Source organism: Ranitomeya imitator, chromosome 7 (genome assembly GCF_032444005.1).
Source record: "Ranitomeya imitator isolate aRanImi1 chromosome 7, aRanImi1.pri, whole genome shotgun sequence".
In the NCBI taxonomy this organism is placed as follows: domain Eukaryota; kingdom Metazoa; phylum Chordata; class Amphibia; order Anura; family Dendrobatidae; genus Ranitomeya; species Ranitomeya imitator.
Genome location: NC_091288.1, coordinates 224744842 through 224767101, shown reverse-complemented (window position 1 = coordinate 224767101; position 22260 = coordinate 224744842). Strand labels below are relative to the sequence as shown.

Sequence of the window (22260 nt, the reverse complement as noted above, 5' to 3'; positions counted from 1 at the left end):
TTTTAGATTCCATGTACTTACATTTCTAGGGTGGCTCAATGGCTGTGGGCTTGGACCTCGATCATTCCTCCGTTCACGTGAGGAGCTGACTGATTTCTGCCTTTCTGGGTTGTTCACACGACCACGTTTTTCACCTTTACCTTTTTGTACATTATCCCTGGACCTGGAGGTACCAAGGTAAGGTGTAAGAACAGCTAAATTACCATCACAAAAAGCAAAACATGTGCACAGTACCTGCTGGGTGAGGTCACATTTGACGACAAGGAAGACGCCCGCTGTGGGGACACACTCGGGGACCTGGAGAGGAGGAAAAGAGGAAGGATGTACAGCTATACAAGAGACAAAGGCAACGCTGCCCTGCTCCAGAACCTCACACTGTACATAATCAGACCCTCGGCAGCCACTATTCTATCTCCCTGAGCACCCACTGTCCACTATCATCCCCCTGCCAGACCCCGTCACTCTATACCACTCCTTCCAGAAGTATCCACCGTCCATAATCATCCCCCTGCCGGACCCCATCACTCTATACCGCTCCTTCCAGAAGTATCCACCGTCCATAATCATCCCCTGCCTGACCCCGTCACTCTATACCGCTCCTTCCAGAAGTATCCACCGTCCATAATCATCCCCTGCCGGACCCCGTCACTCTATACCGCTCCTTCCAGAAGTATCCACTGTCCATAATCATCCCCTGCCGGACCCCGTCACTCTATACCGCTCCTTCCAGAAGTATCCACCGTCAATAATCATCCCCCTGCCGGACCCCGTCACTCTATACCGCTCCTTCCAGAAGTATCCACTGTCCATAATCATCCCCTGCCGGACCCCGTCACTCTATACCGCTCCTTCCAGAAGTATCCACTGTCCATAATCATCCCCTGCCGGACCCTGTCACTCTATACCGCTCCTTCCAGAAGTATCCGCCATCCATAATCCCCCCCCTGCCGGATCCCGTCACACTATACCGCTCCTTCCAGAAGTATCCGCCATCCATAATCCCCCCCCCCCTGCCGGATCCCGTCACTCTATACCGCTCCTTCCAGAAGTATCCACCGTCCATAATCATCCCCTGCCGGACCCCGTCACTCTATACCGCTCCTTCCAGAAGTATCCACCGTCCATAATCATCCCCTGCCGGACCCCGTCACTCTATACCGCTCCTTCCAGAAGTATCCACCGTCAATAATCATCCCCCTGCCGGACCCCGTCACGCTATACCGCTCCTTCCAGAAGTATCCGCCGTCCATAATCCCCCCCCTGCCAGATCCCGTCACTATACCGCTCCTTCCAGAAGTATCCACCGTCCATAATCATCCCCTGCCGAACCCTGTCACTCTATACCGCTCCTTCCAGAAGTATCCACCGTCCATAATCATCCCCTGCCGAACCCTGTCACTCTATACCGCTCCTTCCAGAAGTATCCACCGTCCATAATCCCCCCCCTGCCAGATCCCGTCACTATACCGCTCCTTCCAGAAGTATCCACCGTCAATCATCCCCTGCCGGACCCCGTCACTCTATACCGCTCCTTCCAGAAGTATCCACCGTCCATAATCATCCCCTGCCAAACCCCGTCACTCTATACCGCTCCTTCCAGAAGTGTCCACCGTCAATAATCATCCCCTGCCGGACCCCGTCACTCTATACCGCTCCTTCCAGAAGTATCCGCCGTCCATAATCCCCCCCTGCCAGATCCCGTCACTATACCGCTCCTTCCAGAAGTATCCACCGTCCATAATCATCCCCTGCCGAACCCTGTCACTCTATACCGCTCCTTCCAGAAGTATCCACCGTCAATAATCATCCCCTGCCGGACCCTGTCACTCTATACCGCTCCTTCCAGAAGTATCCACCGTCAATAATCATCCCCTGCCGGACCCCGTCACTCTATACCGCTCCTTCCAGAAGTATCCACCGTCAATAATCATCCCCTGCCGGACCCCGTCACTCTATACCGCTCCTTCCAGAAGTATCCACCGTCCATAATCATCCCCTGCCGAACCCTGTCACTCTATACCGCTCCTTCCATAAACATCCTCCCGGCAGTGACCACCCCACCCTTAACCAAACCCCCCAACCCCACCCAAGACAACTCCATGAAGATCAGTTCTGAATCGGTGGCTGTCATCACCTTCTTTGTTTTCTCTCTTTATTTCTTCGTTTGCTTTTTGGAGTAGAAGACCTAGAAATACATAGAGAACAAGAAACTACAGCGCACAAAGCTCAGACCCCCCACAACACGTGGCCACAAAAGAACACAGCGGAGACCAGACCCATCCCCACATGACACCATCTAGAGGCCCCCAACCCGCCACCCCCTACACCACAAAACCCAGATCTGTTCTCACCTGTCCTTTCTCTTAGAATTTGATGAAGACCTGGGAAGCAATGACACCAAAGATTACAAAGAGGATAGCCCCATATATACACGGCAATATACACACAGGATAGCCCCATACACAGTAGAGACCAAAAGTTTGGACACACCTTCTCATTTAAAGATTTTTCTGTATTTTCATGACTATGAAAATTGTACATTCATACTGAAGGCATCAAAACTATGAATTAACATGTGTGGAATTATATACTTAACACAAAAGTGTGAAACAACTGAAATTATGTCTTATATTCTAGGTTCTTCAAAGTAGCCACCTTTTGCTTTGATGACTGCTTTGCACACTCTCAATTCTAAATATTTTTCATATTTTCATATATATATATATACACACACACACACACACACACACACACACACACACACACACACAGGATGGCCCCTTATATACACAGCAGTATATAAAGACACAGAGATGGCACTATACACAGCATTTTATACAGGATCGTGCTATATAGGTCTTTAAACATTAGACAACACATGGCTAGGCGTAGTGTAGAGCCAAACAGTGACAGACCTGTGTTTCCGGGACTTGGACTTCTTCTCCTTGTGGCCAGGGGAGCGACTGTGGGATCTGTGGAAGGACAGGAAAGATTATTCCCAAACCTGGATCACCCTGGAGTCCACGCAAAGATCTGACATGGAAACGATTGAGGAGCAAGTAATATGCCATACTGCAGAAAATAAGCCCTCACCAGACCCAAAAACAGTCCACAAGGGGAGCCACAGTACATCAGTCTGGACCCCAGGAAGGGTCGACCACGACTGCGGGGATCACTATTAAGTACAATAAAATGGAATAAATCTGTATGGACTGTGACTACAGTGCAAGCACAAGTCAACCACACAGCCCCCGCATCCCCCCAGCACCGACAACCCCACACAAAGCCCTGGACATTACCGGCCTCCGCATCTCCCCCAACACTGACCCCCCCATGAGGCTCTAGACATTACCGGCCACGATCTTTCTTCTTTTTCTTCTTTTTGTGTTTGCTGGGAGATGGAGACCGGGAACTTTCTGTGTCTGCAACAAAACTGAGGAGACCAGAAACACTCGATCAGGTATAGATGAAGTATGAGCCGTGCAAGCTGCTGAGGACTTCAGCACAGCACACGAACGCTGCTCTGGGGCAGAGTACGCAGCTCCAAAGTGTAGCATAAGCCATGGGTCCTGGCTAGGATCACCACGCCCACGGGACAAGCGCTGAGAGCGGTGTCCAAAGCGTCCCCGGCGCCTCACCTGTAGGACTTCTGCTGCTCCTGTTGCTTGGCTGCCGCTCTGCGGTTGGGATCAAAGCTGCTCCCGTCCACGTAGCTGTCACTGATCCCGAATGCTGCGCGGAGACGCTCATTCTTCTTCTCATTCGCTTCAGCCAGCTGATGAGTCTCCGAGGAACTGCAACAGAGGAAGAGTGAAAAAGAAGCCAGCGCCAGGCAACACCGGCCAGCGCCAGGCAACCCCGGTCATACTTAGTCTTCGGCTTGTCATCGTCCTTCTGTGTGGTCAGATCTTTCTCCTGCAGCATCAGCCTGAAGGTGGATACCTTCTCCAGGATCTCCGCCTCGCTGTACCTAAGGAGAACACCGTCACTATCAGCAATTGTTGCCACAGACCCCCTGCCCGCATCCCTGACTCAAGCTGTTGTCGGGCCAGTCTCACCCCTGCTCCTCCATCATCTCCTCCAGCTCCAGACACTTCAGCTCCACCTTCCTCTTGCGCTCATGGTCCAGAATCTCTTGGTTCGGCTTCTTAACCAGGAGACTCTCCAGCTTCTTCAGCTCCTCCTCCGATTTGTAGTCGGTCCGGTCCTTCTTGTGGCGGACGGATGAGAGATTGCGCTGCACGTATCCATTAGTACCGCTGCCCCGCGGGGTAGGAAGGCCGATACCATTGTACATTGTGCCGGAGGGAGGAGGCCTACAGCGAGAAGAAAATCATATTAACAGCTCTAGCAACAATGAAGAGACCACTGCACAATGTTCAGCTTGTCTCATTTATCTCTTTATATTTTTGAGTAAAATGTAAATTGTTCTTTTATTCTATAAACTACTGACAACGTCTCCGAAGTTCCAAGCAATAAAAAACAAAGAAAAACGGTCAAAATTTAAAAAACGCATTGCGCAGACCTCAAATAATGCAAAGAAACCAAGTTCAGAATTATTTAGACACAACAATACTAATGTTTTACCTCCGGAAAAGTTCAGAAATCAATATTGTGTGGAATAACCATGATTGTTAATCCCGGCTTTCCTGCGTCTTGGCAGCTTTCCACCAGTCTCTCACACGGCTCCTGGGTGACCTGATGCCACTCCTGGTACAATAATAGAATGTAAGTAAACAAGGACAGGGCCCTCGCCCCTCTGTAAACGAGATCTATAACCCTGTATGTAACCCCGCCACGTACAGCACCATGGAATCAATGGTGCCATATAAATGAAGAGGAATTATAATATCAGCAGTTCTTCTGTGTCATGGCTTGTGACCATCCATCATCCTCTATCACATTCCAGAGGTTTTCAGTGGGGTTCAGGTCTGGAGATTGGGCGGCCATGGCAGGCTTTTTGCCAGAGCTGTATATGTATAACCAAGTCTGATATCGATAATGGCCGGCAGAAGATAACGAGTGCAGCTCACTTCCCATCACTCTGTATAACACCGTCCTGGTACAAGGGACTGAGGACAATCTGTGGATCATCAAGACAGATTCCCTCATATCAAACTCCAGACCGAAACTCACAAAGAACAAACCCCAGCCACCGCCATGGCCCCCGCACCCCTTTACAGCCACCGCCGGTGCCCTCGCACCCCTTTACAGCCACCGCCGGTGCCCTCGCACCCCTTTACAGCCACCGCTAATGCCCGCACCCCTACAGCCACCGCTAATGCCCGCACCCCTACAGCCACCGCTAATGCCCGCACCCCTACAGCCACCGCTAATGCCCGCACCCCTACAGCCACCGCTAATGCCCGCACCCCTACAGCCACCGCTAATGCCCGCAACCCTACAGAGACCTCCAGAGACACCACTGCCCCCATTGCCTCGCACCCGTCACCCCAGACCCTCAGAGACTGTCTATCTCAACTAGAAAGAGACTTTGTACAATTTAAGGAAGAACATCTGAGAAACACTGGAGACAGAAATGCTAATGACCCAGCAATTAATGAGACAAGCTGAAATGTGAATACAGGTAATAAGAGCAGCAATGTGTGAACTGCAGCAGGAAAATGCCAGACTGAGGCAGGAGATAGAAAAAACCACCGACCCCTGGACATCAAAGCCAAGAGGGGGCCATGGAAATGAGGAGCGCAGAGGACAATGACCTCCACTGGCCAGGAGGCTGAGAGGCCTAATAACCCCAATATGGAGGAACCCGAGTCTAATAAAAGGGAGACAGAAATAAGACCCACAGAAGAGAGAAGAGAACCCGCTACCGGCACAATCTCCAGCACCGACCCCCATCAGCAGCCACATCACCCATCCACAACATCACAAAGTCCTGACACCGTCCTCATAATGGGAAATACCTGAATACATGGCAGCTATTCCCAGGAAAAAGGGTCAATAAAATCAGCTGTGCAACTGTTGAGCAGGTGACAGCGGTCATCAATAATCCACGGTCTACCAACCCAAGCCATATCATCATACACACCGGCACAAACAATCTGCCAGACCAACAGATCTCAGGACCACTGACCCAACTAGCAAGGACAACACAACTAAAATTCCCCGACAGCAAAATCATTCTGGCATCTCTGCTCCCAAGAAAGGACATATCCAGCCAGACCATCCAGAACATCAACGCGGACCTAACCGCAAGAATGAAATCTGTGCCAGGAGTGATTCTGCACAACACCCCTCCATAAATCACCATCACCTGTATGACAGAAAGCACCTGAATAAACTAGGGGTCATCCTTCTGGCCAAAGAGCTGAAGGACATTGTGCTAAACAGGGACCCTAGGCCTGGATCCAACACCAACCACAATCTCATGGAAAGACCCTCAACAATGCAAAGGCAGGAATCCACAACTATATCTAAGGAACCTGGAAACAAACACCCTCACCCAAAATCTGACCATCAGAGGAGAAGACCACCGACCTCACACAGAGACATACAAAACAGAGGCATCCAGAGCAGAGATATACAGAGCAGAGACATGGAGGAGATCAGGACTCTGCTCAACACACTAATGTGACTGGATGGAAATCATTACTAAACCAGTCAGAGATCCGGTGTGTCCTAACAGCCACACTCATTACAAGGCATACACACACAAGTGATATATTAAAAAAAAGACTTCACTTACAATTAGCAGCTGGAACATCCAAGGCCTGAACACCTCACTGTTTGGATGTAAAACAAATGACCCAGATTTTATACAACGACTGAAAAACAGACATTCAGATTCTCCTAGAAACATGGACCAGGGCCGAAAATAAATCCCTGGTGCCCATCGGATACAGGGAAATCTATGTCCCTGCCCTGAAAAATAAGAACATTAAACAGGGCTGCTGCTCAGTAGGAATATCGATCTGGCATAAAGAAGAGCTCCACCAATACATCAATCTCCACCAGTACATGAAACCGGTGAAGAGAGCAGACGGCCACATATGGTTTAGAATCGGCAGCTTTATCCTCACCGCTCTGATGTCTATGTCTGCGCCATCTATATACCACCACCTCTATATGCTGTGAGATCTTACAAGCCACCCATTATCAGGCCCTGGACAAAGTTCTCATCATCGGAGACCTCAACGCAAGAACTGGGAGAGAAAAAGACTTTCTGACCACGGATGGAAACATCTACATACTTGGAGCAGAGACTGACAGCCATGATTCGGTACACATGGAGAGAAACAGCTACGACAGCACAGTCAACAAAAGTGGCAGAAAGCTCCTGAACGTATGTAGAAGTTTAGGACTTCATATCCTTAATGGCTGCAACAAGGGAGACTCTAGGAAGATACACATTAAACTCCCATGTAGGAAGGAGCGTAGTAGACTACGCCATTACAGATATGGACATGGAAAATATCGGCGGCTTTAAAGTCACCCCACAAACAGGGGCTGTCAGATCACAGACAACTTCTTCTGTACATAAAATCTACAGAGAAACCATCGGCACAAAAGCCTCAGCAGAGCGGAATCTTCACCCGGCCTCCATCCTATAAACCAGGGGTCAGGAACCTTTTTGGCTAAGAGAGCCGTAAACGCCACATATTTTGAAATATAATTCCGCGAGAGCCGTACAATATGTTTAAAGGGCCATTGACAGATCAGTCGCTCCAATGTTCACTTAGTACAGCAAGGAATGCTCCTCCCTGCTGTATAAAGCCACAACTGGACTGAAACAATGGTAATTAGCAGTAAAAAATTAAATAAATAACTTACATTGTGAGCTTGCGATGCATGACATCAGTCCAGCAGTCTGGCTTCTTTTTCCTGCGCATGACTGGAAGCTGGCATTCTTCCCACCTGATGTTGAGAGAATGCCAGCTTTGAGGCATTCGCAGAAGAAAGAAGCTGGAATGTTGGACATGTCACACAACGCATTGTCAGTTATGTCAATTGTCTATTTTATTATTTTACAGCGAATTATTGTTTAGGTCCAGCGGTGGTTTAGTGCAGCAGTGAGGAACACTCCTTTGTGTACTAAGTGACCGCTGGAGCAATTGTATCTGTCAGTGGCCCTTTTAAAAGTGTTGGTCTTACAGAAAATGAACAAAAAAGAGAGGCTCAGACCCATAGGGAACTAAAGCATTTACTACTTAAAGTGGTACATACAAGCAGGCACACCCAGCGTAATAAATAATTGAACTTTATTAAATAGTCTCACTGTACATAAAGTGCACACATTGACTTGTATTTAATTTTAAAGAACAACAAATCTCCGAACTCTTTTTTTTTATAACATAATAACGTTTTAATGCTGTTGCTAACCAACGATGAATAGAATACTTCCTACCATTAATGTGACTTCTGGTGCTGCATGGATTTGCTGATGGCTTTGTAATCTGGTTCATACGTGGTGAGGTTTAGCTTCATGCAGGCGTTGAGACTTCCATCCGTTAAACGTGAACGTATGTTAGTCTTGATGTGCTTTAGATGTGAGAAAGACTGCTCGCATGCATAGGTAGAGCCAAACATTGTCAGTACAGCAATACCCACACGCTGCAGTGTTTGGTATGTGACAGGAAGTGCATTCCAAGTTTTGACAATCAGCTGGTCTGCATGTTGGAGTTGTTTCATTTCTCTCCACTTGTGTTTGCTTGCCAACTCTGCTTGCTGTCGTGCAAGTTTTTCCAAATCTTCATTAAGTGATTTAAACTTATTCACCCACATGTCTGAAGCCTTCAGGTCAGCAGCTTGTAGCTCAAAATCTCTGATGGAGACACCAGGGATATAACTCAGGTCAGTGCTGTCCAGTGCACACTCATGTGGATGAGTGATGAACTTAAAAAGACGAGTGTGCTCACGAAATTCTCCAAAGCGCGCTTTGAATGATTGCAGGAGATTGGATGTAAAGCCTGCTAGCTGCTGAATATCAAGATGTTGTGCAGGGTCATTTGCTGTGCATGCATCTTTAAACTCTCCCAGTTTTTCAAAGTGTATTAAACGACCTGTTTCAATGTCTGCGATAAACAGTTCCAGCTTATTTTCAAATGCAAACACAGCTTGTTGAAGCGATAAAACTGTATTACCAACGCCTTGCATTTTCACATTGAGCTGGTTCAGATGTTCAGTCATATCTACAAGATAGAAGAACTTCAGGAGCCACTCAGTGTTGGACAACTCAGGATGGTCAACGTTTTTCATTTCAAGAAAAGTTCGTATTTCACTCAGACAAGCTGCGAAACGGCTGAGCACCTTCCCTCTTGACAGCCAGCGCACGTTGCTGTGCAGAAGCAGACCAGGATAATTATTCCCAACTTCATCCAGGAGTGTTTTAAACTGGCGATCATTTAAAGCACGGGCAACAATAAAGTTGACCACCTGAATGACAAGTGACATCACCTCACCAAGCTGCTCACCAAACATCTGAGCACAAAGTGCCTCCTGATGTAGGATGCAGTGAAAACTAAGGATAGGTCTTTTTTCATGTTCACGAAGAAGCGCTACAAATCCTTAGTTTTTTTCCTACCATGCTTGGAGCACCATCAGTACACACTGAAATAAGTTTATGCATTGGTAGATTTTTTTCTTTAGTGAACTCAGTGAATGACTTGAACAAATCATCCCCTCTTGTTGTCCCTTTCAGAGGCAAAACAGCAAGACTTTCCTCATGTAACGTGTCACCGACAGCATACCTTGCAATGATGCTGAACTGAGATATATGGCTTACGTCAGTTGATTCATCCAAAGCAAGAGAAAAGAACAGAGCTGTATTTATGTCCTTCACTTGGGATACCTCAATCTGATTTGCCATCATGATGGCACGGTCATGAACTGTTCTTGCTGACAGAGGCATGTCTTTTATCCGTTTGATAATCTTGGCTTTATCCGGAAAATCATCAAAAAGTTCATTGGCAACATCAAGCATAAATGTTTTGGCATACTCCCCATCTGTGAATGGTTTTCCGTTTCTGACAATTGCCAAAGCACCAACAAAGCTAGCCGAATTTAAGTCACCTTGTTGGGTCCAAACTCGAAGTTGCTGCTGACTAGCTTGCACTTTGCACAGCAGCTCTTGACAGGCTTTCTTCCTGCTGTCCCCTGCAGGATATTTCGAAGCAAATGAAGCATGGCGTGTGTCAAAGTGGCGCTTTATATTTGACCGCTTCATGGATGCAATTTTATCATTGCATATAAGACAAACTGGTGAACCTGCTCTCTCCACAAAGGCAAATTCGTCTGTCCACTCCTGCTGAAAAGTACGATACTCCTCATCCTTCTTTCTTTTAGCCATCTTCTTCAATAAAGGGCAGTACTGTGGGGTGAAAAGAAGGCTCTGAGTCATTATTTCTTTAATTTGTGGATTTGTCTGCAAGCAGGGCCAACTCCAGGTTTCTTTTGGTCCTTGTGCTATAGAACTTTAGTAGACCTCTAGAAGAGCTGTCTTCTTTTCGTCACGGGTTAGTCGGGTGCACAGTGGTCTATACAGCACAGCCCGCACAGTGGTCTATACAGCACAGGCCGCACAGCGGTATATCCAGCACAGCCCGCACAGTGGTCTATCCAGCACAGCCCGCACAGTGGTCTATACAGCACAGCCGGATGGATAGACCACTGTGCGGGCTGTGCGGTATATACATACCACTGTGCGGGCTGTAAAATAAAGAGGAGAAATCACACTGCAGCCGATCACAGCTATGGGCCCCAGGGGCCCGAGCTCCTGCTGCACTGTGCCCCCGTACCTGTCCCTGGTGGTCGATGTAGTAGAAGTACTCCTTGGTTTAGGGGTCGGGGTTCTGGCCCTGGACATAATGAAGGCTCCTGCGGGGGCCCCTGAGGGCCGGGGACAGGCGGCAGAGTCGGAGCCGCAGTGCGTGACAGGACATGGCTAGGACGGCCGCGGGTCACTATGGAAACAGGTGCTGCCGCTTCCGGGCACCGCCGGAAACATGGGAACTGAAGAAAGCATCCGCACGCGATGCTTGTGTAGTGGGCATGTCAGGGGTGTGGCGGCGGATACAGAGAGTCACCCCCTGCTATGGATGGGAGGAGCCGCTCTGCAGCGTCACTGAGCCTGCGCACTGCTGCTTATCTATAGATAGATGTAAGTGACGGAAGTGTGCGGGAGCAGGAGGCGGACATAGTGCGGTGACCAGGGGCGTCTGACTTGCCGGCCCCCTGTCTGCGAGCCAGATACGGCCATCAAAAGAGCCATATCTGGCTCGCGAGCCATAGGTTCCCGACCCCTGCTATAAACGGTCCAAGACGTCGGCAATAAAATATCAAGAGGCTCCCAGCAGACCCAGAATACAGGAGATGATCCACCACTTCTACAACTACGAGTACAAGCCTAACCAAGGAGTGAGCGAAGCTACAAAAGTCCTCAACGATACATTCTACACCATGGCCGAACTGTCCGACCTGAAAAAAGTCAGCTATAGAAGGCCAAAGAAAAACAGACCAACGGTTGGTTCAACAGAGAATGTAAAGCCATAAGGAAGACCCCGAGAACAGCCTCAAACAAGAAACACAGAGACCCCAACCATCCGGGTCTGAGGGAAGCCAACGACACCATACAAAGGCAGTACAAAACCATCCTCAGGAGGAAGAAGCAGAGTTACATCTCCACCATATACGCAGTGTAATAATATACGAGGACTGTACATTATAATTATATACTGTATATACTGTGTGATAATACACGAGGACTGTACTGTTGTGAATTCTGTGGCAGAGCTCCCTCCTGTGGTCACAAGTGGTACTTCGGCTGGTTCTCTCTGTGAGCTTCCGTTGGTGGAGGAAAGTGGTACTGCGGCTTCTGAGTTTCCTTCCTCAGGTGATGTGGTGAAGTCGTTAGGTGCTGCTCTATTTAACTCCACCTAGTGCTTTGATCCTGGCCTAGTATTGGACCCGTTTCCTCCTGGATCGTTCATGTGGCCTGCTGCTCTGCATAGCTAAGTTCCTCTTTGCTATTTGTTTGCTGTTTTTTTTCTGTCCAGCTTGTCAATTTGTTTTTTTCTGCTTGCTGGAAGCTCTGGGACGCAGAGGGTGTACCTCCGTGCCGTTAGTTCGGTACGGAGGGTCTTTTTGCCCCCTTTGCGTGGTTTTTGTAGGGTTTTGTGTTGACCGCAAAGTTACCTTTCCTATCCTCGCTCTGTTCAGAAAGTTGGGCCTCACTTTGCTAAATCTATTTCATCTCTACGTTTGTCTTTTCATCTTAACTCACAGTCATATGTGGGGGCTGCCTTTTCCTTTGGGGTATTTCTCTGAGGCAAGGTAGGCTTATTTTCTATCTTCAGGCTAGCTAGTTTCTCAGGCCGTGCCAAGTTGCATAGGGAACGTTAGGCGCAATCCACGGCTGCCTTTAGTGTGGTTGGAGAGGATTAGGGATTGCGGTCAACAGAGTTCCCACGTCTCAGAGCTCGTTCTTGTTTTTTGGGTTATTGCCAGGTCACTGTATGTGCGCTGACCTCTATGTCCATTGTGGTACTGAATTACCTTTCATAACACTGTACATTATATATAGTGTGAGGTATCAAGGGGAAAAGTACTAGATAACATGTTTCTCCCCGTTTCATTTCCTATGTTTCCAGGTATTAGTTGTAAAGCTATTTTTCAATGTAATCCGCTCCTGGTTTCTTTAGTGATCAGCGTGAAAAGGACTGGGGCCTCCCCTCCACACATACAATCCAGGTTTTGACTTCTGACTGTTTTCAGATGATATAATCAGGAACTGCTGGGCTCTCAGCGGATCCGCTGGTGTCTGGGAGAGCTGACACAGTAAAGGTACCTTCACACATAACGATATCGATAAGGATATCGTTGCAATGTCACGCTTTTTGTGACATAGCAACGATCTCGCTAACGATCTCGTTATGTGTGACAGCGACCAACGATCAGGCCCCTACTGGGAGGTCGTTGGTCGTGGGGAATGATCAGGACCATTTTTTGGTCGCTGATCACCCCGCTGTCATCGCTAGATCGGTGTGTATGACGCCGATCTAGAGATGTGTTCACCTGTAACCAGGGTAAACATTGGGTTACTAAGCGCAAGGCCGCGCTTAGTAACCCGATATTTACCCTGGTTACCATTGTAAAAGTAAAAAACAAGAACACTACATACTCACATTCTGATGTCTGTCACGTCCCCCGCCGTCAGCTTCCCTGCACTGTGAGCGCCGCCGGCCGTAAAGCAGAGCTCAGCGGTGATGTCACTCGCGGCCCTGCACTTAGTAACCCTATGTTTACCCTGGTTACCCGGGGACTTCGGCATCGTTGAAGACAGTTTCAACGATGCCGAAGTCGTTCCCCTGATCGTTGGTCGCTGGAGAGAGCTGTCTGTGTGACAGCTCCCCAGCGACCACACAACGACTTACCAACGATCACGGCCAGGTCGTATCGCTGCTCGTGATCGTTGGTAAATCGTTTAATGTAACAGTACCTTAAGACTGCATGAACTTCTTTGTTATTTGTAGGTTTATTTTGTAGTTAGAATTTTCTTGTTAGTTAGTGGCCAGACGGCCTTAGACATTTTATGTTTGATAAGTGCAACATTGTATGACAAGTGTGCACCATAAAATACCCCTGGCTCATGGAACTCGCCAACCTGTTATTTGTGACTCCATAGCCACCTGCTTGTGCCAAAGCAGCTATTGAACCCGTTCTACGCCCGGGTGGCGAGCATTTATATTGGTATATGGTCTCCATCCTGGTATGTGCTGCACCCATCCTGCACCCCCGTTCTGTCATGTGCTGCTTCCATCCTGCGCCTCCGTTCTGTCATGTGCTGCTTCCATTCTGTCATTTGCTGCTCCCATCCTGTCATGTGCTGCTCCCATCCTGCACCCCCGTTCTGTCATGTGCTGCTCCCATCCTGTCACGTGCTGCTCCCATCCTGCGCCCGTTCTGTCACGTGCTGCTCCATCCTGCGCCCCCGTTCTGTCACGTGCTGCTCCATCCTGCGCCCCCGTTCTGTCACGTGCTGCTGCCATCCTGCGCCCGTTCTGTCACGTGCTGCTGCCATCCTGCGCCCGTTCTGTCACGTGCTGCTGCCATCCTGCGCCCGTTCTGTCACGTGCTGCTGCCATCCTGCGCCCGTTCTGTCACGTGCTGCTGCCATCCTGCGCCCGTTCTGTCACGTGCTGCGCCCGTTCTGTCACGTGCTGCTCCATCCTGCGCCCCCGTTCTGTCACGTGCTGCTGCCATCCTGCGCCCGTTCTGTCACGTGCTGCTGCCATCCTGCGCCCGTTCTGTCACGTGCTGCGCCCGTTCTGTCACGTGCTGCTCCATCCTGCGCCCCCGTTCTGTCACGTGCTGCTCCATCCTGCGCCCCCGTTCTGTCACGTGCTGCTGCCATCCTGCGCCCGTTCTGTCACGTGCTGCTGCCATCCTGCGCCCCCGTTCTGTCACGTGCTGCACCCATCCTGCGCCCCCGTTCTGTCACGTGCTGCACCCATCCTGCGCCCCCGTTCTGTCACGTGCTGCTTCCATCCTGCGCCTCCGTTCTGTCATGTGCTGCTTCCATTCTGTCATTTGCTGCTCCCATCCTGCACCCCCGTTCTGTCATGTGCTGCTCCCATCCTGTCACGTGCTGCTCCCATCCTGCGCCCGTTCTGTCACGTGCTGCTCCCATCCTGCGCCCCCGTTCTGTCACGTGCTGCTCCATCCTGCGCCCCCGTTCTGTCACGTGCTGCTGCCATCCTGCGCCCGTTCTGTCACGTGCTGCTGCCATCCTGCGCCCGTTCTGTCACGTGCTGCTGCCATCCTGCGCCCGTTCTGTCACGTGCTGCTGCCATCCTGCGCCCGTTCTGTCACGTGCTGCGCCCGTTCTGTCACGTGCTGCTCCATCCTGCGCCCCCGTTCTGTCACGTGCTGCTGCCATCCTGCGCCCGTTCTGTCACGTGCTGCTGCCATCCTGCGCCCGTTCTGTCACGTGCTGCGCCCGTTCTGTCACGTGCTGCTCCATCCTGCGCCCCCGTTCTGTCACGTGCTGCTCCATCCTGCGCCCCCGTTCTGTCACGTGCTGCTCCATCCTGCGTCCCCGTTCTGTCACGTGCTGCTGCCATCCTGCGCCCGTTCTGTCACGTGCTGCTGCCATCCTGCGCCCGTTCTGTCACGTGCTGCTGCCATCCTGCGCCCGTTCTGTCACGTGCTGCTGCCATCCTGCGCCCGTTCTGTCACGTGCTGCTCCATCCTGCGCCCCCGTTCTGTCACGTGCTGCTGCCATCCTGCGCCCGTTCTGTCACGTGCTGCTGCCATCCTGCGCCCGTTCTGTCACGTGCTGCGCCCGTTCTGTCACGTGCTGCTCCATCCTGCGCCCCCGTTCTGTCACGTGCTGCTCCATCCTGCGCCCCCGTTCTGTCACGTGCTGCTCCATCCTGCGCCCCCGTTCTGTCACGTGCTGCGCCCGTTCTGTCACGTGCTGCTCCATCCTGCGCCCCCGTTCTGTCACGTGCTGCTCCATCCTGCGCCCCCGTTCTGTCACGTGCTGCTCCATCCTGCGCCCCCGTTCTGTCACGTGCTGCTCCATCCTGCGCCCCCGTTCTGTCACGTGCTGCTGCCATCCTGCGCCCGTTCTGTCACGTGCTGCTGCCATCCTGCGCCCGTTCTGTCACGTGCTGCTGCCATCCTGCGCCCGTTCTGTCACGTGCTGCTCCATCCTGCGCCCCCGTTCTGTCACGTGCTGCTCCATCCTGCGCCCCCGTTCTGTCACGTGCTGCTCCATCCTGCGCCCCCGTTCTGTCACGTGCTGCTCCATCCTGCGCCCCCGTTCTGTCACGTGCTGCTGCCATCCTGCGCCCCCGTTCTGTCACGTGCTGCTGCCATCCTGCGCCCGTTCTGTCACGTGCTGCTGCCATCCTGCGCCCGTTCTGTCACGTGCTGCTGCCATCCTGCGCCCGTTCTGTCACGTGCTGCTGCCATCCTGCGCCCGTTCTGTCACGTGCTGCTGCCATCCTGCGCCCGTTCTGTCACGTGCTGCTGCCATCCTGCGCCCGTTCTGTCACGTGCTGCTGCCATCCTGCGCCCGTTCTGTCACGTGCTGCTGCCATCCTGCGCCCGTTCTGTCACGTGCTGCTGCCATCCTGCGCCCGTTCTGTCACGTGCTGCTGCCATCCTGCGCCCGTTCTGTCACGTGCTGCTGCCATCCTGCGCCCGTTCTGTCACGTGCTGCTGCCATCCTGCGCCCGTTCTGTCACGTGCTGCTGCCATCCTGCGCCCGTTCTGTCACGTGCTGCTGCCATCCTGCGCCCGTTCTGTCACGTGCTGCTGCCATCCTGCGCCCGTTCTGTCACGTGCTGCTGCCATCCTGCGCCCGTTCTGTCACGTGCTGCTGCCATCCTGCGCCCGTTCTGTCACGTGCTGCTGCCATCCTGCGCCCGTTCTGTCACGTGCTGCTGCCATCCTGCGCCCGTTCTGTCACGTGCTGCTGCCATCCTGCGCCCGTTCTGTCACGTGCTGCTGCCATCCTGCGCCCGTTCTGTCACGTGCTGCTGCCATCCTGCGCCCGTTCTGTCACGTGCTGCTGCCATCCTGCGCCCGTTCTGTCACGTGCTGCTGCCATCCTGCGCCCGTTCTGTCACGTGCTGCTGCCATCCTGCGCCCGTTCTGTCACGTGCTGCTGCCATCCTGCGCCCGTTCTGTCACGTGCTGCTGCCATCCTGCGCCCGTTCTGTCACGTGCTGCTGCCATCCTGCGCCCGTTCTGTCACGTGCTGCTGCCATCCTGCGCCCGTTCTGTCACGTGCTGCTGCCATCCTGCGCCCGTTCTGTCACGTGCTGCTGCCATCCTGCGCCCGTTCTGTCACGTGCTGCTGCCATCCTGCGCCCGTTCTGTCACGTGCTGCTGCCATCCTGCGCCCGTTCTGTCACGTGCTGCTGCCATCCTGCGCCCGTTCTGTCACGTGCTGCTGCCATCCAGCGCCCGTTCTGTCACGTGCTGCTGCCATCCTGCGCCCGTTCTGTCACGTGCTGCTCCCATCCTGCGCCCGTTCTGTCATGTGCTGCTCCCATCCTGCGCCACCATTGTATTATATGCCCCCCATAAGACGCTCCAGTGTGTATGCCCCCGTATGCTGCTGCCATAAAAAAAAAAAAAAAAAATACCATACTCGCCTATCGTCCGGCTCCACTGCAGGTGTGTCTTCAAGAAAATGGCGCCGGAAAGCGTGGACTGCGCAGGCGCCGATTCCGGCAGCAGGAATCTGCGCCTGCGCAGTCCGCGCTTTCCGGCGCCATTTTCTTGAAGACACACTCCGGTTCCTCTGCCTGTGACTGGTAATACATACATGCTAGCCACCTTAGGGAGAGACCCAAGTTGGGCTAAATGTAGCGGGACGAAAGAGACCGAAAAGCCCTCTACTTAAAGGAAATACATAGTGGATGCTTTCCTGAAACGGAAAGTACTTGCAAGCAGCATAATACAAAGAATAGCAGGTTTACCCAGAATCCTTTGCAGTAGGCGGAGCTATGCAAATCATCTCTTTCCACCCCTGTCTAATCCACAGCGCTTGGAACCGCCAAGCGTGCAATGCTGCGGATTAGTTTCTAAATTTACACAGCCAACCAATTCCTACCTGTGGACACGTGTTTCGGGCTTTAGGCCCTCATCAGCACAGGGCTGGAATTGGTTGGCTGTGTAAATTTAGAAACTAATCCGCAGCATTGCACGCTTGGCGGTTCCAAGCGCTGTGGATTAGACTGGGGTGGAAAGAGATGATTTGCATAGCTCCGCCTACTGCAAAGGATTCTGGGTAAACCTGCTATTCTTTGTATTATGCTGCTTGCAAGTACTTTCCGTTTCAGGAAAGCATCCACTATGTGACAAGTCAGAGGGCGGAGCTGGCGCGCATTAAGCGCGTCATCGCGCCCTCTGAACTGTCACAGCAGAGGAGCCGGGAGACGGAGCCGCACGCAGCGCTGGAATGGGGACAGGTGAATATACTTACCCTCCTGGCGGTCCCTGACTCTCCGGTGGAGATCGCGGTATGCGTTCAGTGTTTACGCATACCGCGATCTCCTGGGAGCGTCACTCTGTGGGGGCCAGACTGCGCCGTCTATAAAGGCTTCGGACAGAGTGACGCTCCCAGCGTTATAGAATATATATATATATACATACACAGCTCTACATGAACACCCGAGCCTTACACTATAGCTGGTCCGAATAACTAAAGCAATTGTTACCATCCACCTCTCGTGTCTCCCCTTTTCCCCATAGTTTGTAGCTTGCGAGCAGCAGGGCCCTCACTCCTCCTGGTATCTGTTTTGAACTGTATTTCTGTTATGCTGTAATGTCTATTGTCTGTACAAGTCCCCTCTTTAATTTGTAAAGCGCTGCGGAATATGTTGGCGCTATATAAATAAAAATTATTATTAATAAATATATATATATATATTTATTAATAATAATTAATAAAGGCCTGTACATTATATATATATATATATATATATATATATATATATACACACACACACACACACACACACTGTGTGATAATACACGAGGCCTGTACATTATTTTAATTATAAAAATTATTATATATATATATATATATATATATATATATATATATATATATATATATATATATATATATATATATTAATAATAATTTTTATTTATATAGCGCCAACATATTCCGCAGCGCTTTACAAATTATAGAGGGGACTTGTACAGACAATAGACATTACAGCATAACAGAAATACAGTTCAAAACAGATACCAGGAGGAGTGAGGGCCCTGCTGCTCGCAAGCTACAAACTATGAGGAAAAGGGGAGACACGAGAGGTGGATGGTAACAATTGCTTTAGTTATTCGGACCAGCCATAGTGTAAGGCTCAGGTGTTCATGTAGAGCTGTATATATATATATGAGACCTCCACGGAGGAGACCACCAAGCCCACACAGATACATGCAGAGCAGAGATAGGAATGAGATAATAAACCTGCTCAATGCACTGCGCAGAATAATAATGTGACTGGATGGAACCAAGCACCACTATAAAACTGTCAGAAATCCAGTTTGTCCCACACAGCCATACTCATTACAAGGTATATACACACAAACCACACAGAAGAATGTCTTCACTTACAATCAGCAGCTGGAATATCCAGGGTCTCAACGCCTCAACCTTTGGATCTAAAACAAAGTACCCTGATTTTATACAAAGTATGAAAAATATAGACACTCAGATCCTCCTGGAAACATGGACCAGAGCCGAAAACGAATCCCTGGTGCCTATTGGATACAAGGAATTCTTGGTCCATGCCCAGAAAAATAAAAACATCAAACAGGGCCGGGGCTCAGGAGGAGTAGCGATCTGGTATAAAGAGGAGCTCCACCAGTACATCAAACCGGTGAAGAAAGGAGGCAGCCACATATGGATCAGAATCAGCAGCTCCATCCTCACCTGTCAGTCTGATGTCCACCTCTGTGCCACCTATATACCACCGCCAGAGTCCCCCTACTTCAATCCAGACTGCTTCGAAATCTTACAAAGAGAAGCCGCCCATTATCAGGCCCTGGGCAAAGTTCTCATCTTTGGAGACCTCAATGCAAGAACAGGGAGAGAGAGAGACTTCCTGACCACGGATGGAAACATCTACATACTTGGAGCAGAGAATGACGGCCAAGACCCTGTACACACTGAGAGAAACCGCTATGACAGTACAGTCAACAAAAGTGGCAGAAAGCTCCTGAACGTATGTAAAAGTTTAGGACTTCATATCCTCAATGGACGAAGCAAGGGTGACTCCTTAGGAAGGTATACACTAAACTCCCATGTAGGGAGGAGTGTAGTTGATTACGCCATTACAGACCTGAACCTGGCAGATGTCAGCGCCTTCATAGTCACCCCACAAACGCACCTGTCAGACCACAGCCAACTTCTTCTGTACATGAAATCTACAGAGAAACCATCCACTCAGAAGCCACAGCAGAGCGGCCTCTTCACCCGGCCTCCATCCTATAAATGGTCCAAAATGTCGGCACTAAGATATAAAGAAGCTTCCAGCAGACCTGAAATACAGCGGATGCTCCACCACTTCTACAACCTTGAATACATGCCAAACCCAGAGGGAGTGAACCAAGCAGCAAAGGACCTCAACAATATATTGTACGCAATGGCCAGACTGTCCGACCTTAAAAAAGTCGACTACAAGAGACCAAAAGAAACACAGGTCAATGGCTGGTTTGACAGAGAATGTAAAGCTGTACGGAAGACCCTGAGAACAGCCTCCAACAAGAAACACAGAGACCCCAACCACCTGGGTCTGAGGGAAGCCTATGACTCCATACAAAAGCAGTACAAAACCATCCTCAGGAGGAAGAAGCAGAGTTACATCTCTACCAAGCTCAATCAACTCCAAGACGCCCTCCAAGACCACTCCTTCTGGGAACTATGGAACCACATGGGCACCAAAGACAAGAAAAACAACAACCATATCCAAAATGGCAACCTCTGGCTCCAATACTTCAGAGACCTCTATAAAGACATTCCAAAGGAAGGACTAAGCCAAGAACAGGAAAACATAATGGCGAAACTAAAAGCAATGGAGGAAAAAATCAAAAACTTCCAAAACCCGGTGGATACACCTATAACACTACAGGAAGTAACCGAGAGACTCTCCTCCATAAGATGTAGAAAAGCCGGTGGCCTAGATGGAATCCTACCAGAAATGCTGAAGTACAGCCCACCAGAAATACAGGCTGCAATGGTTAAAGGGAACCTGTCACCCCGAAAATCGCGGGTGAGGTAATCCCACCGGCATCAGGGGCTTATCTGCAGCATTCTGTAATGCTGTAGATAAGCCCCCAATGTTACCTGAAAAAGGAGAAAAAGACGTTATATTATACTCACCCAGGGGCGGTCCCGCTGCTGGTCAGGTCGGATGGGCGTCTCCGGTCCGCTACGGCGCCTCCTATCTTCTTTCCATGACGTCCTCTTCTGATCTTCAGCCACGGCTCCGGCGCAGGCGTACTTTGCTCTGCCCTGTTGAGGGCAGACAAAGTATTGCAGTGCGCAGGCGCCGGGCCTCTGACCTTTCCGGCGCCTGCGCACTGCAGTACTATCCTCTGCCCTCAAGAGGGCAGAGCAAAGTACGCCTGCGCCGGAGCCGTGGCTGAAGATCAGAAGAGGACGTCATGGAAAGAAGATAGGAGGCGCCGCAGCGGACCGGAGACGCCCATCCGACCTGACCAGCAGCGGGACCGCCCCTGGGTGAGTATAATATAACGTCTTTTTCTCCTTTTTCAGGTAACATCAGGGGCTTATCTACAGCATTACAGAATGCTGCAGATAAGCCCCTGATGCCGGTGGGATTACCTCACCCGCGATTTTCGGGGTGACAGGTTCCCTTTAAACTCTTCAATATTGTACTGAGTGCCGGCTACTTCCCTCGTACCTGGAACCAAGGCCTCATCACACCCATCCACAAGAGTGGGGACAGGTATGACCCAGCCAACTACAGAGGCATATGCGTCAGCAGCAACTTGGGAAAACTGTTCAACAGTATCCTGAACAAGAGGATCCTCACCTTCCTCACCGAGCACAACGTCCTCAGCAAGAGCCAAGCAGGGTTCATGCCGAACCACCGCACCACTGACCACATCTATACTCTGCACAGCCTCATTCAGAGACACGTCTACAATACAAAGAATGGGAAGATATACGCCTGCTTTGTGGACTTTAAAAAGGCCTTTGATTCAGTGTGGCACCCGGGCTTATTCCTGAAACTGCTGGAGAGTGGAATAGGAGGAAAGACCTACGATGTCATCAAAAGTTCCTACACCGAGAACAGCTGCAGCGTGAGTGTGAGCGGCAAAAGAACGGCTTTTTTCCAGCAGAGCCGCGGAGTAAGACAAGGCTGCAGCCTAAGCCCAACGCTCTTCAACATCTACATCAACGAGCTGGCTACCGCCCTGGAATCCTCCTCAGCACCAGGTCTCACCCTCCACGACGCCCAGGTGAAATTCCTGCTGTATGCAGATGACCTGCTGCTGCTGTCACCAACCGAGAAAGGCCTCCAGGACAACCTGAAAATCCTAGAGAAATTCAGCTCCACCTGGGCCCTACCGGTCAACCTAAAGAAAACCAACACCATGGTGTTCCAGAGGAGAAAGAGAAGATCAGACCAACACCCATCATTTATCCTCAACAACTGCGACCTCACAGGAACGGACAAATATACCTACCTGGGCCTGGAGATTCACCGGTCAGGGAGCTTCAAACAAGCCATAGAGACCCTGAAAGAC

The 22260-nt window shown here is 50.6% G+C and overlaps 1 protein-coding gene across 2 annotated transcripts in view; it reads right to left on the bottom strand.

The window, feature by feature from the left end:
• SRRM2 (serine/arginine repetitive matrix 2) overlaps positions 1–22260 on the bottom strand; it is a 47194-nt gene that overhangs the window by 9173 nt on the left and 15761 nt on the right. Inside the window, exons 2-11 of one of the 2 annotated variants that reach the window (XM_069735191.1) lie at positions 4588–4710; positions 4059–4316; positions 3869–3970; positions 3639–3794; positions 3353–3433; positions 2916–2972; positions 2352–2381; positions 2135–2185; positions 235–297; positions 22–163 (exon numbers count right to left, since the gene is read on the bottom strand). In XM_069735191.1, the coding sequence (XP_069591292.1) occupies positions 22–163; positions 235–297; positions 2135–2185; positions 2352–2381; positions 2916–2972; positions 3353–3433; positions 3639–3794; positions 3869–3970; positions 4059–4297 (921 nt within the window). In that variant the 5' untranslated portion in view covers positions 4298–4316; positions 4588–4710. The remainder of the gene's footprint in view (positions 1–21; positions 164–234; positions 298–2134; positions 2186–2351; positions 2382–2915; positions 2973–3352; positions 3434–3638; positions 3795–3868; positions 3971–4058; positions 4317–4587; positions 4711–22260) is intronic. The other variant, XM_069735192.1, reaches the window with a different exon arrangement.